Consider the following 15,405-nt stretch of genomic DNA (forward strand, 5'->3'; position numbering starts at 1 on the left):
GGGGGTGGTCTAGGAACAAGATACTGGGGTGGGAGGAGGTCATGCTGGGCTATAGGACTTCTATCACCTTTTCAAACATACCTATCCCAGGCTTGGCATTATCGTGACCAGCAACCTACCTTTGTCCGCCCAGAGCAGAAGCTGGGACCGCAGCAGTCTCCAGAGAAAGTTGGGGCCCAGGAATGGGGGCAGGAGGAACACACATACTTCCCCCTGGGGGATAAGACTCCTCCCGTTAACCATTACCTCACTGCTCCTAAGGCAGTGTCTTTAAGGAGGCGGGACGTGGCAGGTTAGGTGGGAGGGTCAGCTGTTTTTCATGGACCTTGTCCCTACCCTGAGCACTGGGTCACTGATCCAACTATGGAAGCAGCTGCAGGTAGGAGACTGGGAGAAATCCTCTGCTGGGGACTTGAGAGGGTAGTTGAGAGGGCAGATTGGGAGGCCAAGGCTTTGGGACCAGGGTGTACTTGATGTTGGGGCTTGGTGCCCGGAGGCAAATAGATGGCGAGTTAGAAGAGAAGAGGTGAGTGGATAGGTCTGTCTTCCTGGTCCACGCCCTGTCCTGATATGCTCAGATTTCTGTGGACTGGGAGGCAAAGGGAAGAGAGAAGAAGGGAAGGTCTTTCTGGAGCAGAATGGAGGGGGCAAGTTCTAAATTTGGGGGTTCGCCCAAGTCCTTTCAGTTGATGACTGTGGAAGAGGAGTGGGGTGGGGAGGGAATGCGCCCCTCCTCTCCTCATCCCTTCTTTGCCCAGCAGATCTTCAGGACACAGCCTCGTTAACTCTGTAAGTGCCATGCTGGGAAGGATTGGGGCAAGGGGCGGAGGAGATCCAAGGTGGGGAAGGCCTTCATTCGCACCTCAAGTAGAGACCGGGACCAGAGTCCCCATGTCAGCTTGCTCCTACCTGTGTCCCTTGCCTCCTTGCAGGAAGTTTGAGTTTAACCCAAAGCAGGGCATTGATAATCCTGTCCTCTCTCTGGCTGAAGACCTTGACCCCTCCGGTAACCCCCCCGCCCTGGGCAACCATTCCCTTTCCCCAGAGATACCACAGCTCCTCACCGGCCTCCCGTCTCCTTGGTAACCACTCCACTCGGCCTCCCTCTGATAGCAGCCTGGTGGGGAGTAACTGTGTGGAGGTAGGAGGGGTTTGGGTGTTTTCTTCTGTCCAAGCCACTCTTCCCACATTTGGGTATTTGGCCCCACTGCCCAATACTTAACTGGGTAGGAGCCTGCCCAGTGCCCTATCACAAGGGTAGCGTCTGCCAGGCACAAGGCGACTTGTATTTGGGCCATGCCCCCTCTTCCTCCCCCTTTTCTGTGGCCCACATCCCCTTCCAGATCTCCGGAGCCTGGAGCGGCCTCGCTTCTGTCTGCTGAGCAAAGAGGAGGGCAGGAGTTTTGGCTTCCACCTGAGACAGGAGCTGGGCAAGGCTGTGCCTGTGGTGTGCAGGGTGGAGCCGGGCACATCTGCCCAGCGCCAGGGTCTTCGGGAAGGGGACCGGATCCTAGGGGTGAACGACCACGTCGTGGAATGTGAAGACTATGCTGTGGTGAGGTTGGGCGGGGGCTTCCCTGTGGCGTAGAACATCTCTTAGCACCTCAAGGAGAGAGAAAGTCACTTCCCTGGATAGATGGGGGCAGTCCCTAAGCCTCGACCTCCCCAGCTTCCAGGATCTAGGGCTGCCCAGGTTGGGATGATCCGGAGGGTTGGTTCCAGGGGGTATAGCTCAGGGGTAGAGCATTTGGCTGCAGACAGCTGGTTCCAGGGAGGGGGCGCTGGCAAGAGGGGCCCCTCCCAACCTCCCCCTGCATGCCCTCTCTTTAGGTGGTGCGCCGTATCCGGGCCAGCGGTCCGCGGGTGTTGCTGACAGTTTTGGCGCAGCACGTGTATGACATGGTTCAAGCTCGGCAGGGGAACAGTGCCCACCTGTCTCCTACTCTCGGCCCAGGGGTCCGGCCCCGACTGTGTCACATAGCGAAAGATGAGGGCGGCTTTGGCTTCAGTGTCACCTACAGTGAGCCCCGAGGCTCGGGAGGGAGGTCAAGAGTGGGATCTCAGCCCAGTTCTGGGCAGGTGGCAGACGGAAACTTACTTGTTTCCCCCCCCCACCCCCGCCCCCCCGGCTTCCAGGTTATCAGGCTCCTTTCTGGTTGGTGCTGAGCACTGGAGGAGCAGCTGAGCGGGCCGGGGTGCCTCCTGGGGCCCGACTGCTAGAAGTGAATGGGGTCAGCGTGGAGAAGTTCACTTATAACCAACTTGGCAGGAAGGTATGGCCGGCTGTCTTCCCCCATTCGGGCCTCACCCCTCTGGGCCCCAGGGCCATGCCTCAGGCAGCAGATTCCTCCCCCTCGCACTCATCTTCTCATCTGACCTTGTACCTCCTGCCATGCTTCCCTTGACAGTTCCTGCTAGGCTCTTCTCTCCCCCACCCTTAGTGCCTCCTTCCTGGGGTTTGGAGGAGGGCCTGGCTCTGCCCTCCCTACCCAGCTGGTTGATGCCGATGCCCTGCTGGGCCCCTACAGCTTTGGCAGAGTGGAGAGCAAGTGACCCTGCTGGTGGCCGGGCCGGAGGTGGAGGAACAGTGTCGCCGGCTGGGAATGCCCCTGGCTGCGCCCTTAGCGGAGGGCTGGGCACTGCCCACCAAGCCGCGCTCTCTGCACCTACAGAAGGGGCCCCGGGGCTTTGGGTTCCTGCTTCGGGAGGAGAAAGGTCTTGACGGCCAACCCGGTGAGTGGTAGTCCCGGAGGCGGGTAGGGAAGGTGTGTGTTAAACCTGTTCACATTCGACTCTCAGTGCATATAAGTGGTATCCCCGGCTGAACCCCAGCCCTGAGCCTCCTCCTACTGTGTCCCCGCCCCCCCCCCCCCCCGGGGTCAGTCCCTCAGTGTGCCCACAGTGGCCTGGGCTGGCACTGGGGTTAGCAGGGAAGGGGCCATGAGGATGTTTACGTCCTAGGACAGTTCCTGTGGGAGGTGGACCCAGGACTGCCAGCTGAGAAAGCCGGGATGCAGGCTGGGGACCGGCTGGTGGCTGTGGCTGGGGAAAGTGTGGAGGGGCTGGGCCACGAGGAGACAGTGTCCAGGATCCGCGCGCAGGGCTCTTCTGTTTCCCTCACTGTTGTCGACCGTAAGGCTGACCGCTTCTTCAGCATGGTGCGAGCTGAGGGCCGGGGGCTGGAGTGGGGGCAGGAATGGAGCAGGGCTCCGGTAGGGGGGAGAAGCAAAAAAGAAAGGTTTGTTCTGTCTGCCTCCTTCCAGGTTCGCTTGTCCCCACTTCTCTTCTTGGAGAGCACAGAGGCTCCTGCCTCTCCCCAGGAAAACTGCTCGGCCTCTCTGGTTGAAACCAAGGACCTACCAGTTGAAGACACAGCCATGCCTCTTGTCCCGTGTGGCTCCCGCCAGTGCTTCCTGTACCCTGGGCCTGGCGGTGGCTACGGCTTCCGGCTTACCTGTGTGGCCAGTGAGCCTCGTCTCTTCGTCTCCCAGGTGACTTATGCCTTATGGACCTCGGATCTTTCCAGTCCTTTGCCTCCTAATGAGCCATCATCTGCTTCCCTCCCAAGGTCTTAGAGCATCCAGCGACTTTTCCACGGTGTCCCATGTTCTGTAACCCCCCTCTTCACCAGGTGACCCTAGGAGGCTCAGCTGCCCGGGCGGGGCTGCAAACGGGAGATGTGATTCTGGAGGTGAATGGGTATCCCATGGGTGGAGAGAATGACCTGGAAAAGCTTCAGCAGCTGGTTGAGGCTGAGCCACCCCTCTGCCTGAAGCTGGCCGCCAGGTCCTGCCGGGGCTTCGAAGCCTGCGATCGCCCAGGGTTTGGAGAGGTAAGGAAGTAGGGACAGACGGGCAGTGAGCAGCCAGAGAAAGAGCCCAAGAGGAGGGCTACAGGGTGAAGCAGTGTGAGGCATGCAGGTTGGGACTTTAGACCATGGTAGGTGGGGACAGAAGGACCCAGGGAACAAGCCACATCCCTGGCCGGTCCAGTGGGGGTGGGGGCAGGGACAAGGAACTCTTCTGATCCTTGAATGACCTTCTGTCTTCTCTCTCTGCTCAGGACGGGGCTCTAGCCTCAGAGCTGCTGTAGTCCTCCTCCGCTGGACACAGATCTGCCCAGTGGCCTTTCCGTCTTCACTCTCCGGCTAGTGATGGTAGGAGCTGAGAAGCTCTCTTTAAGCCAGAACTGCAGCTCTAGGATTCCGGACACCCCCAATCACAGGATTGCCCAAGGTCTCCCTCCCTTCCTCCCAGAAGAAGGTGTGGCCAGAGGCCTCCGGCAGGCCCACTAGGGGGCCTAGGAGCATCGGGTTGTGTCCCAGGGATGAACTTCCCGCCCGAAAACGAAGAATGGTGTGATTTCGTGATTTGTAATAAATTAGACCCTTTCCCAGCACAGAGCTCCTAAAACCCTTGGAATTTCCGAAGTAGTAAGATGACAAAGGTGTCTTCTGTTACTCGTAACAAGCCCCTTTCAACTACATCTGACTTTATTAATTAAGGAAGTGATTTTTGGAAAGCACCTAAGGTTGGGGGACTGGTTGCCAGGGGAACCCACCACGTGATTAGAGAGGGTTGGAACTTTCAGCCCCGCCCCGCCCCACCCCCACCCTGGACCTCCCGGGAGGGGAGAGGCACTGGAGGTTGAATTAATCACCAATGACCAATGGTTTCACTGCTCGTGCCTCCCTAGTGAAGCCTCCATAAAAAAACCCCCCAAAAGGACGGGGTTCAGGGAGCCTGGAGGTGCTGGCCAGGTGGTGTACCCAGAGGGGGCATGGAGCTCCCACGCTCATGCCTTGTCCCGTTCCTACTTTCATCTGGCCGTTCCTGACTTGTGTCCTTTATAAAAAACCGGCAATCTAGCGATTAAAAGGTTTCTCTTGAGTTCTGTGAGCCGCGCTGGCAAATATTGGAGCCCAAGGAGGGGGGGGGGGGCGGGGTCGTGGGAACCTTTGTGTTTTGGCCAGCTGGTCAGAAGCACAGGTGACAGCCGCTGGCTTTTGAAGTGGGGCCGGTCTTGCGGGGCTGAGCCTGAGGGATCTGATGCTCTCTCTTCACGTCAGTAGTGACAGAACTGAGTTAACTTGTAAGGCACCCGGCTGGTGTCCGCAGAACTGTTAGGGGATTTCTTGGTGTGGGAAACCAACCCCCCCACCCCCCCACATTTGACCAGAGGTGAAATAGTACTGGGAGGGTTGTAGTAAAATAGAGGAGAATCCCAGGGTTTTTTTCCCTTTTTAGGTGGGCTGTGGGCTGGCTAGGATTGAAGCCATCTGGAACTTGCCCTAGGCATGCCGCCAGGAGACTCGGGTATATTGCAAGAATTTGGAGACAAGTTACACCTTCCTCTGCAACCTGAGGATTGTGCGGGCTGGTGGCTGGTTACTGTTAGTCTATTATAGAAATGGCCTTTCTCCTACAAATCTGGCTGCCTGTGTTGGAGGGGGGGGGGGGCCGGGACGGTGGTTTGGAGGGACCAAAAAAGCTCCAGACCCAAGGCATGGGACCCAGTTTCTCTAAAAGAGAGTTGAGACCTTACCGAATTTCTCTCTTCTCGTTCAGTCTTCGGAGTAATGGGTCAGCCCAGAACCAAGCTGCCCCGTAAGAGGTCCTCACCTCTGCCAAAAAGCCACAGCCCACAGTTCTGCTGAGTTCCACATGGAGACAGCTTTATTGCTGGAGCCTCCCAGAGCCCCAGGGGCTAGAGGCTTACAGCTTCACAGATCCAGGGGGTTGAGTCCAAACTGGCGGAGCCGCTCCTTGTATTTGGTATGAAGTCTCAGCACGGCCCCATCCCACTGAGGCTTCACTGCTCTCAGCTTGGCCAAGAGTTGGTCCAGGCTGCCCTGCAGACACCAAGCTTCAGGCCCCAGGAAGGGAGAGGGCAGCGTGAGGGGTGCCCCAGGCTAGTCTGTGAGCTCTCCTTTGCCAGTGGCTTCTGGGAGCTTTTACACTTAGTGGGCGTGGTTGCATCCCCTGGTTGTCTGCCCTCAAGACAGAGCAGATTTCCTTGTGGAGATGCTGCTTCTCCTTCCCCCGGTCTGTCACTGTCATACTAGTTGGGGTTTGGGGGGATGGGGGGGTGCTGGGTACTGGGGTGGTTGGGATTCAAACAGGGGTGCTTACGTGTAAGATTTCCTCGTACTTGGCCTCTATGTCTGCCACGTGTGCCCGAAGCTGAGCCAGGGTCTGGTCCCGCTCTCTGAGGGCCTGCTCTGCCCCTTCCCGTGCGGCCTCAGCCTCCCTCTGGCACGTCTCTGTGGGGCCGGGCAGAAGGAGAAAGAGGATTGGGTAGTGACACCCTCCCTGTGAACAGAGTCTCCAAAGGTACCTAAAAAGCGGAACTTAAATGGGATCATTCCAGACTCCCCCAGTATCACCAATTTTCCCGCAGCCCGTATGAAGAGCGGACATGTACCTCTAAGGTTCAGTAGAGAGAGTAGTGGCATTGGGACAAGAGATGTGGGTCCAGAGTTTGGTTGTTGCTTATTGACTACCTGTGTAACCTCAGGCATGTCTCTCTCTGAGCCTAAGGTTCTTCATCTTTAAAGACAGAATGATCCAAACTTTACAGGCTTACTGTGAGTTGAATGCGAGCATATAGGGGGAAATGTATAGCATATACAGGAGGTGCTCCATAAATGCTGATCGAATTTAAATTCCAGACAAGGCAAGGATGAGGAAGGGCATTCAGGGTCTGCATGGCAGATAAGCAACTCTTAGGTATCTGAGACTATTTTAGGTTAAACTGAGGCTATTTTAGGTTAAGAAAACTTTGAGACCACAATTGTGAAAGATCTTATGTGCACGCTAACATAGCTTAACTGCGTCCTGTAACCAAGAGAGAAAGGAAAAACTTCCTGTTTTTTACATTTTTGCTTATCTGGAAGGTTTATTCCTTTATGTAGCAAGCACTTATGTAGGACTGAGCATGCATGAGGCATTGAAGATATGGACGTAAGTCTAATATCTTTCCTCAGTTTCATTGCGAAAATCAGCTGAGAGGGAGTATGTTTTGCCCATGACAGACATGGCAGTGGTGGGGAGAAAGATCTGGATTTGGAGAGACCATTGAGAGAGGAAGATGGGGTAAGAGACTTAGGTCTTTTTTTAGTTACAACCTAAGAGGTTTTTGCCATCTTGAACCCTCTGCTCCAATCTTCCATGGTGGGAGAGTTGATGGGGAAAAGGATAAGAGAGGGCGCATGGGTGGCTCAGTCGGTTAAGTGTCCAACTTTGGCTCAGGTCATGATCTTGCGGCCCCTGAGTTCGAGCCCCGCTTCGGGCTCTGTGCTGACAGCTCGGAGCCTGGAGCCTGTTTGGATTCTGTGTCTCCCTCTCTCTCTACGCCTCCCCCGCTCACTCTCTCTCTTAAAAATGAATAAATGTTAAAAAAATTTTTTTTTTTTTTAAAAAAGGAAAAGGGTAAGAGAGCCTAGATAGCAGTCTTCTAGAGAAGGACTTTTTTTTTTTTTTTTTTAATGTTTATTTTTGAGAGAGAGCACAAGCAGGGCAGGGGCAGACGGAGACGGGGACAAAGGATCCAAAGTGGGCTCCATGCTAACAGCAGTGAGCCTGATGCGGGGCTCAAACCAACGAACCGTAAGATCATGACCTGAGCCGTCATCAGATGCTCAACAGACTGAGCCGCCCAGGGTTCCCTAGAGAAGGACCATCGTAAGTCCACCCCTGCAGACTTGGACCCTGTCAGTGCCCCTTGGAGAGACAGGGGTTAGGGAGTGGGGAAGCTTACCCAGCTGCTCCCGAAGGCCCCTCACTTCTTCTTCCAGCTGCCTGCTGCGGGTCTCCATTTCCTTCTGCAGGACTTGGCACTGACGACTCATCTCTGTGGTGGGGACAGAGGGTCCCAGGTGTGGATGGAGTGGTGGAGAAAGGAAGGGGCATTGTGGGCAGGGAGGGCCTTCTTGGTCCAGTGGGACAGGAGCATAAAGGCCGCCTTGGTGGTTCTTGTGATTCTGAGAGGCTGGCCGACCCCGAAAAGCTGGGGAAGAGCTAGGAAACGAAACTCCTTCCCCCATTCCAACTCAGTACCTAGACTGTAGCCCTTCTCCCCCCACTCACTCCCATGGGATGAATGAGATAAAGGCCATGACTGCATTTTTTAATCCACAAAGCACATGGCATCAGGCATCCGGGAAGGTTCCTGCCTGGGATCCCGGGAGGCTGTCCTTCGTTTCCTTCAGGACCCTGCCCAATTCATGCCGAGCCGGGAAGGTTAAAGTTAGGCATGGCAGACGGACATCTTTCTTGTTTCACTTCCTTGTATCCTCTGGCCCTCTTGGCTGTCCTTTTCCAGGCCCCTGTCTCCTGCCCGCCTGCCTGACCAACCACACACACCTGCATAGACGGCCTTCCCCTCACTTCGGGCCTCTTCCAACTCAGCCTCTAGCGCTCGCAGCCTCCACCTCAGCTGGTCTTCAGAAGCCTTGGCTCGGCGGGCCTCGTCCCTCCTCAGAGCTGTGAAAAGTCCCAGAGCCGTCCTCACCACTGGCTGGGGGTCCCACGTGGCCCCGTGGGCTTGATGGACCGTGCCCACCTCTGGGAACCCGGTGGCAGGCTTCCAGCCTTTCATTTTCCCTCTGGGTTGGTCGGTTTGTCCCTGGAATGCCATGAGCTTTTCCTTACTAAGGGAAACCCCCCTCTATGTTCTGCTTATAAAAACTAGCTATCATCACCAACCCTCCCGGCCCAACCCTTCCTCGCAACGTCGGTTCTTCCTCCACCAGAGGATTGGCAGGGGTCACCTCAGCCTCCCGCAAACAGCTCTAAGCCTCCGAGCCTCTGACGATGTGAAATGCACCCCCCCCCCCCCCCCCCCCCGCGCACCTCTGTTGTCCTGAGCTTCCACTTTCTTACCCAGGTGGTCTTGGAGCAACTCCTTTTCCAGCACTGCCAGCCTGTGTGCGGATTTGGCTTCCACATCTGCCTTGGCAAGTTGGCAAAGCCTCAGCTTGGTCTCCTTGGACCTTTAGGAACTTATCATGATCTCAGCCTCCCTCACTTCTCCCCATCCTCATCCCACGCCCTGAACTTTCTTCCTGCAGGAGATCTGAGGACCTTTCAAGGAGGGATTTCTGATGGCAGGGTTCCCTGCTGTGTCCTGGCAGCCCAGCCCAGGGTAGGTACTCAGAATATGTGTAATGAATATATAGGGAAGGCACAAAGCCAGAAGGGCAGCACAGAGTGGGTATATGCCGGTTTCCCCAATTTCCCAGCTCCATGGAACGTGGAGGGAAGATATCGGGGGAGAGGGTCCTGAAGGCTCTATCTTGTCATGCAGAGGGCTGAATTCTCTCTGGAGCACCTCTGCTTGGTGTCTAAGCCAGAGAATGGAGAAGCAGGAGGCGCTCACCTCCATCCACCCTGACTCACCAGCACCCACATTCTTTTTCTTCTTCTGTGACCCAGCTTTCATCCCTTTTCCTTTGGTCTTAGATGGCATCTCCTTGCTGTCCTGGGGAAGGAGAGGACTTGTATTGAAGACTGCACATGGGGTTGCTTTCCTGACCCCTAGATTGAACCAGGAGTCCCAGGAGAGTTAGAGCTCTAGTCTCCGAGCATGTCTCTTATACCTTCCAGAAGCTTCTGTTCTTGGTCTCCTTGGGCCTTTAGGCAAGCCTGGGGTAGGGGGAAGGTAGAGCTGTTTCTTTCTACCAGTAAGGTTCTATGTACAGAAATCATTCCCCTCTACCCTCTTTTGGAGAAAATAAACCTCAGTCCTCGTCTCTTCCCTCTTCCCGTCATCCTTACCCTGCCTCGTCCTACCTGTAGGATCCTCTCTTGCTTCTGTTGTATTTCCCTGTAGGGTGACCCACTCATGGAGAGGGGCAGAGAAATGGCCCAACCAGCTAGGAGCCTGAGGAGGAGCCTGGGTTCTGGGAGCCAATCCAGGGTGACAAATTTCCTTTGAGGGCAGGACTGAGAACTGGAAGGTTGGGTTTCGGGAGGCCGAGTGTTGTCCAGGTAACTGGGAAACACGGAGTCAGAGACAGGTGGAATGGGCCAAGTACAAAGCTTAAAATAGCAAGGTCCCAGAGGGTCAATTCTTCAATTCTCTCCTTATCCCTACGTTCTAAATGTAGTTTGAGGAGAAAGGGCTTTGGAGCCCGGTAACTATGCTTCATTTCCATGTAGCACCGCCTGAGGTTTGGAGACTTACAAGTTACAGATTTACACATCTGATATGGTGCTGTTATGCTGATACAGAGGAAAAGAGCTCATAGTAGCCATTTGGGGCAATTTACATCCCTAGGGCTGATCAGCAAATGACATTATTAGGCTTGGGGAAGGCATTCTGTAGCATACAAGGGAAAGAAATGCAGGAGAAGGGAGTTGAGAGAGTTTCTCGCATCGGAGAAAGGGGACGCAGAGGAAAGATAGACCCACGGACTCCAGGCTGCTGACATAGAGGCTACAAATGTAGAAGAAAGGATACTGGTTAGAGACAAGAGCCATGGGTTCTAGTCCCCCCTCCAGTTATGTAAACTTGGCAAGCCATTTAATTTTGCTCAGCTTCAGTTTCCTGGTCTTTAAGTCTTTGATTCTGTAAATCCTGTAAGGCCTGGGTTTCAACTGGGCATTCACAGGGCTATCTTCCCTTGTGGAGACTTAATTTATTGATCTTCCCCTATTCCCTTATGAGGCTGGTTTTCAGAGACAGGTGCTCAGAAACTACTTTGCTGGGCTCTCTGTGGTATTGAGTTTGTCGGGGCTCCCTCTAGTGGACTTGCTTGACGCCCCCCCCCCCCCCCCCCCCCCCCCCGCCAGGCTCCTAAATTTTTCTACTTAAATTATTGATGGTGCCTCCCTCTTGGGGATACTTTCTAGCATCTTGCTGGAGTCATGAATGGCTGGAAAAACGACTTTGGGGGAAGGAGTATGGTGAGCGACCTGCCCTTGTGGGGCAGCCTCTACCCTTCTTCCAGCCCTGTTGCTATTCTGGAGCCTTGTCATCTGTCTGCCACCTGGATCTCTGGGCACCATACTGGCTAGAATGAAAACAGCAAAAACCTCAGGGATTTCCCCCTTGTGGATTAAGGAACCTGCAGACTTTTTTTTAGCTATTTCTCTCTATCTCTGTCCCCCTCCACACTTCTGTTCAATTGCCTGTTGTCAGCTTGCATTTATTCTTCCCCCAGAACCGTTTCCCCCTGCATTGGAATGCAGTAGAGTTTCTTGCACTGGTCCTCCTCATCTAGAAGCCTTCTTGGGGTCATTTGCCACGGAATGATCAGTTTCTCTGTTATGCTGATGCATTCATTGGATGGCATTTTGAGGACAGAGTTTACAGAATACAAACGACATATCACGCCTTGGAAGAGCATTTACTTTTCAAATATGTTCAGTCAACCAACCGACATTCAGGTGCAGAATGAGGATGTGGTCTGGGTGAAGGTGAAATGTAATAAAAGTGCCTCATGTCACATGATGTGATGGTACAAACTGAGCCAGCTCTAGAATAACCAAGAATAAGAATGACACTGTGATCAACAATCCAATCCCATCTTGAGTACACTTTGAAAATAAGCCAAGTAAAAATTATTGAACAGAAAAAAAAAAGGCCAAGCTTTCCTTCTTTTTTCATTAACGTTAAAATTTTTTTTAATGTTTATTTATTTTTGAGAGAGAGAGATAAAGACACACACAGAGCGTGAGTGGGGGAGGGGCAGAGAGAGAGGGAGACACGGAATCTGAAGCAGGCTCCAGGCTCTGAGCTGTCAGCACAGAGTCCGACAGGGGGCTTGAGCCCGCGAACCGTGAGATCACGATCTGAGCTGAAGTCGGATGCTTAACCAAATGTCCCTGATTTCTTTTTAAAATTCATTTATTTTCTGAGAGAGAGAGAGAGAGAGCAAGAGACCAAGAGTGCGAGTGGGAGAGGGGCAGAGAAAGAGGGAGACTCCCAGGCAGGCTCTGGTGCTGCCAGTACAGCGCCCATGCGGGGGTTCAAAGTCACCAACCTGTGGGATCATGACCTGAGCCGAAGTTGTCGCTCAACTGACTGAGCCACCCAGGTGCCCCACTCATTAACTTCAGTTTAGAAGTGAAAATGGGAACTATCACCAGACAGAACTCTTGTCCATCTGGGAGTGTTTAAGGGATATAGAGGAGAGAACTGTCACTCTGCTTTATTCAAATATGCGAGGTAGGTCATTTGTATATTTAAAGAAATATGTCTTCTTCAGCAGAAACAAAGTACAAACTATACAATTTGTACAAACAATACAATTTGATGATGGAAGGGGGGAAATACCCTGTGTACCTACACTGTGTTAGGTACTGTGGAAGACCAAAGTCAACAAGACAGTATGGCATGAATTAATGTATGGTAGCTGTAAGAATAAATGGTTATGGAAATTTAGAGGAGGACAGGGTTATTTCTAGCTGGAATGTCTGGTTATTTCTAGCTGAATTCTGAAGAATGGATTGAACTTCAGTAGCACACTTTAGGCAGAGGGAATGCTCTGAGCAATGTGGATGGAAAAAAAAAAAAAGAATTGTGGTATTTTGTGATTTGGTCAGTCACCCAGCATAGTATGTGCATTGATATTATATAAAACTGCAAGGTAGTTTGGAGTTAGATCATGACTGTTAATTTCATTCAGGAGACCATTAGCAGTGTTTAAAGGTTTCTTTCTTTTCTTTTCTAAAAAAATTTTTAATGTTTATTTTTGAGAGAAAGAGAGAGAGGGAGACACGGAATCTGAAGCAGGCTCCAGGCTCTGAGCTGTCAGCACAGAGCCCGAGGCGGGGCTCGAACTCACAGACCGTGAGATCATGACCTGAGCCGAAGTCGGACGCTTAACCGACCAAGCCACCCAGGCGCCCCTTCTCTTTCTAACTCTACTGATAGGAAACAATAATGGACTCCTTAATCAATCTTAGATAAAGGCCACTGAATTGCAGAATAAGGAGGTCTGACGGATAGGTCTTTGAGTCCAGAGATATTTCCCCCCCCCCCCTTACAGGGGCACACAATAAACTCAATTCCTTAATCAGTCAAGGGCTTTGTGGAGGACCCAGGTGGGAGGATCTAAGAGGGAACTGAGTACTTACGGACACGCTAGAGCCTGCAAGCTCCCCAAGAAGAGGCTCAGAATTAACAAATTAGGTCAGGGCACTTCCTTCTTCAGGAAGAAAGTTCCCTTTTTTCATAGTTTTTCCAACGAAGCTTTTAGATTAGAGAAGTGGAAATGACTGGAAACTGCTTTTGTTTCATGAGAGGAGTCCTCCTCGGGCTAGGGCTCGCAGCTGTCTTTCTGTGGTCAAGGCCTGGTGCTGGGGATGCTAACCTGCGGTGCAATGCGCTGAGCCCGGGGAATCTTGAGCACATACCCAATTCCCAGAAAAGGAACTAGTGTTCAGAAGCCAAAAAAGGGGGAAATGTTTTGTTTTCAGAAGGTCAAAGGGCCTGGAAGAAGAGCTTGCGGCCTAAGTGTCTTAAGCCTTTCTGGAGTGTTCGTAATCAGGCTGGAACAGTCTGCAGCATTCGCATTCCTGTCCCTCGGTGCCGACTTAATGAGTTTAAAACACCAAAGGGGTGGGGAAATAACTTCCGTTTTTCTCCCACGATGTTTAGAAGCAAATGACTTTAAGCTCAATTTCCTTATTTATCAGGTATGTGGCGGAAGACTTGACGTTAAGTTTCTTTCTACGGCTAGCTGTCCTAATTTAAATACCCCAATCACCCCTCAAAGAGCGCCAACCTAACAACCCACAAGGAACATGGAGGGCTCGGCTTCTGTCTAACGCGCAGACTCCACCCTAGACCCCGCCCCTTCCTTTCCCGGATTCTCCAGCAGAGGGCGCAGGCGCAAAGGTTCTGTCTGGGCCCGCCCCCGGGGGCAGGGGAGGGGTAGGCGGCGCGGAAACTTGGCCTCGGCTTTCCGGGAGCTGTGGCTCGGGAGGGGGTGGCGCAGGAAGGGTCGCTACCCAGTCGGGACCGGGCCGCCGGCTTCCCGGAGCGCCGTGCGCTCCTCCCGTCCCCGGGCTTGCGCTCTCGGAAGGGGCGCGCCCGCGCGAACCTCGCTCCCGTCACCGCCCACTCCTCCTCCCCGCGGCCGCCCCTCCCTCCGCCCGGACAGCCGGCGGCGGCTGCGGCGGCGGCGGCCGGGAGAGGCCCCTCCTTCACGCCCTCCTTCTTTCCCTCGCTCGCAGCGGAGCGGAGCCGGCGGACGCGGCTGGGCCCCCAACCCTCCCCGGGCCATGGCCGGCAACGTGAAAAAGAGCTCTGGGGCCGGGGGCGGCGGCAGCTCCGGGGGCTCGGGCTCGGGCGGCCTGATCGGGCTCATGAAGGACGCCTTCCAGCCGCACCACCACCACCACCACCACCTCAGCCCCCACCCGCCCGGCACCGTGGACAAGAAGATGGTGGAGAAGTGCTGGAAGCTCATGGACAAGGTGAAAGGCCTGCCCAGGACCCGCGGGAGCAGGGGTGGGCGTGGGCGGAGGGGGCCGAGGGAAGGGAAGGAAGGGACAGAGGAAGCTGGGGGAGGGGACGGGTCATGCGGGGCTGGGGAGGCGAGGAGCTGGGGTGACCCGGCCGAAGGGTGGGGGACGCGGGGGTGAGGAAGAGACCGGGAAGGTGGGGGTCGGCGGTGGGGGGAAGGGCTGCGGTTGGGAGTTGGGGAACGTTGAGGTAGTGTTTGGGGGTGGCGAGACAAAGATGGGGTGGGGGCTGGGGTGAAGGTTAACTGGGAAGCCACCAGGGCGGAAGTATAATGGGGGGGTGCAGAGTTTGGGGCTCTGCAGGGTCTGGGGATGTGGGTCACGGAATTGGCCCCAGGAGGTAGGAGGGAGGGGGAGGGCGAAGAAGAGCGTGCAATTTACCGGCTGGGGCTGTTAGCTGGATGAGCAGTCGAGCTCTGAGTCGGGAATTAACGTTTATGGGCTCCGGTTGAGAGACCTGGGGTCAGGACAACTCCGTAGGCAAACTGCGCTCGGGGAGAGCCCATAGTTTTTTCTCATTAAGATATTAACACCAAGGTAAAAGAAATCGGGATGTTTAAATGGCCAAGGAAGGAACTTTCCTCCACCTCTAGCGCTGGGGCAAATTTTTATTCTCCAAAACATTGGATGTGATCCATTGCTGGTGCTGAGATTAAACCACAAGTTCTGGTTAGAAACATTATCTTCTGAAAGATGTATTAACGGAGCGTGCTAAGCAGCAGATTCTGACTTCTTCCAGATTCTGACTGCTTCCAGAACTTCCTCCTCATGCTGCTTTTAGCTGGGTTCTACTTTTTTCGTGGCCGACCTGACTCCTTGTTACAGGACCTGACTTTTAAGTTTGTTCAATGAGCTTCTTTGCTTACCTTTTTTAAAGCAAGTTTGAAAAATATCGCTTTTATATTTAGCCATCAGGTGTGGCGTTTGGGAG

The 15,405-nt window shown here is 54.0% G+C and overlaps 3 protein-coding genes across 11 annotated transcripts in view; 2 read left to right on the forward strand and 1 right to left on the reverse strand.

The window, feature by feature from the left end:
• The first annotated feature begins 798 nt into the window (after window positions 1-798).
• PDZD3 (PDZ domain containing 3) lies at window positions 799-4,560 on the forward strand. The gene is given in 9 exon segments (XM_042905389.1): window positions 799-1,065; window positions 1,067-1,555; window positions 1,831-2,020; window positions 2,137-2,273; window positions 2,529-2,733; window positions 2,962-3,158; window positions 3,264-3,491; window positions 3,632-3,832; window positions 4,063-4,560. Coding segments are annotated over 9 exon segments (1,944 nt in total). The 3' UTR covers window positions 4,093-4,560.
• A 1,097-nt stretch (window positions 4,561-5,657) lies between these two features.
• On the reverse strand, window positions 5,658-9,837 carry CCDC153 (coiled-coil domain containing 153). Of its 7 annotated transcripts, none has more exons than XM_042905393.1 (8): window positions 9,792-9,819; window positions 9,599-9,644; window positions 9,399-9,480; window positions 8,883-8,948; window positions 8,364-8,625; window positions 7,759-7,851; window positions 6,132-6,262; window positions 5,658-5,851 (listed from the first exon to the last, which is right to left on the reverse strand). In XM_042905393.1, the coding sequence occupies exons 3-8, from the start codon at window positions 9,408-9,410 to the stop codon at window positions 5,723-5,725; spliced, it is 693 nt and encodes a 230-aa protein (XP_042761327.1). In that variant the 5' UTR covers window positions 9,411-9,480; window positions 9,599-9,644; window positions 9,792-9,819; the 3' UTR covers window positions 5,658-5,722. The 7 variants fall into 7 exon arrangements, with proteins under 7 accessions (XP_042761327.1, XP_042761326.1, XP_042761325.1 ...); XM_042905392.1 differs by having other exon boundaries at window positions 9,379-9,480; XM_042905391.1 differs by lacking the exon at window positions 9,599-9,644 and having other exon boundaries at window positions 9,379-9,480; window positions 9,792-9,837.
• A 4,061-nt stretch (window positions 9,838-13,898) lies between these two features.
• The window catches only part of CBL (Cbl proto-oncogene), an 84,331-nt gene continuing 82,824 nt past the window's right edge, over window positions 13,899-15,405 (forward strand). For all 3 annotated transcript variants that reach the window (XM_042905948.1, XM_042905949.1, XM_042905947.1), the window contains exon 1: window positions 13,899-14,426. In XM_042905948.1, coding sequence (XP_042761882.1) covers window positions 14,232-14,426 — 195 coding nt within the window. In that variant the 5' untranslated portion in view covers window positions 13,899-14,231. The remainder of the gene's footprint in view (window positions 14,427-15,405) is intronic.

This window comes from Panthera leo, chromosome D1, assembly GCF_018350215.1.
Source record: "Panthera leo isolate Ple1 chromosome D1, P.leo_Ple1_pat1.1, whole genome shotgun sequence".
NCBI classification, from domain to species: Eukaryota; Metazoa; Chordata; class Mammalia; order Carnivora; family Felidae; genus Panthera; species Panthera leo.

Coding starts and splice junctions, on each gene's coding strand:
- CCDC153 (XM_042905391.1), bottom strand. CDS start 9,468: ATGCCATCTAAGACCAAAGGAAAAGGGATGAAAGCTGGGTCACAGAAG. Junction 8,949..9,378: donor GTGAGTCAGGGTGGATGGAG/GTGAGCGCCTCC, acceptor TTGCCAAGGCAG/ATGTGGAAGCCAAATCCGCA. Junction 7,852..8,363: donor GGGGAAGGCCGTCTATGCAG/GTGTGTGTGGTT, acceptor TCCCCACCACAG/AGATGAGTCGTCAGTGCCAA.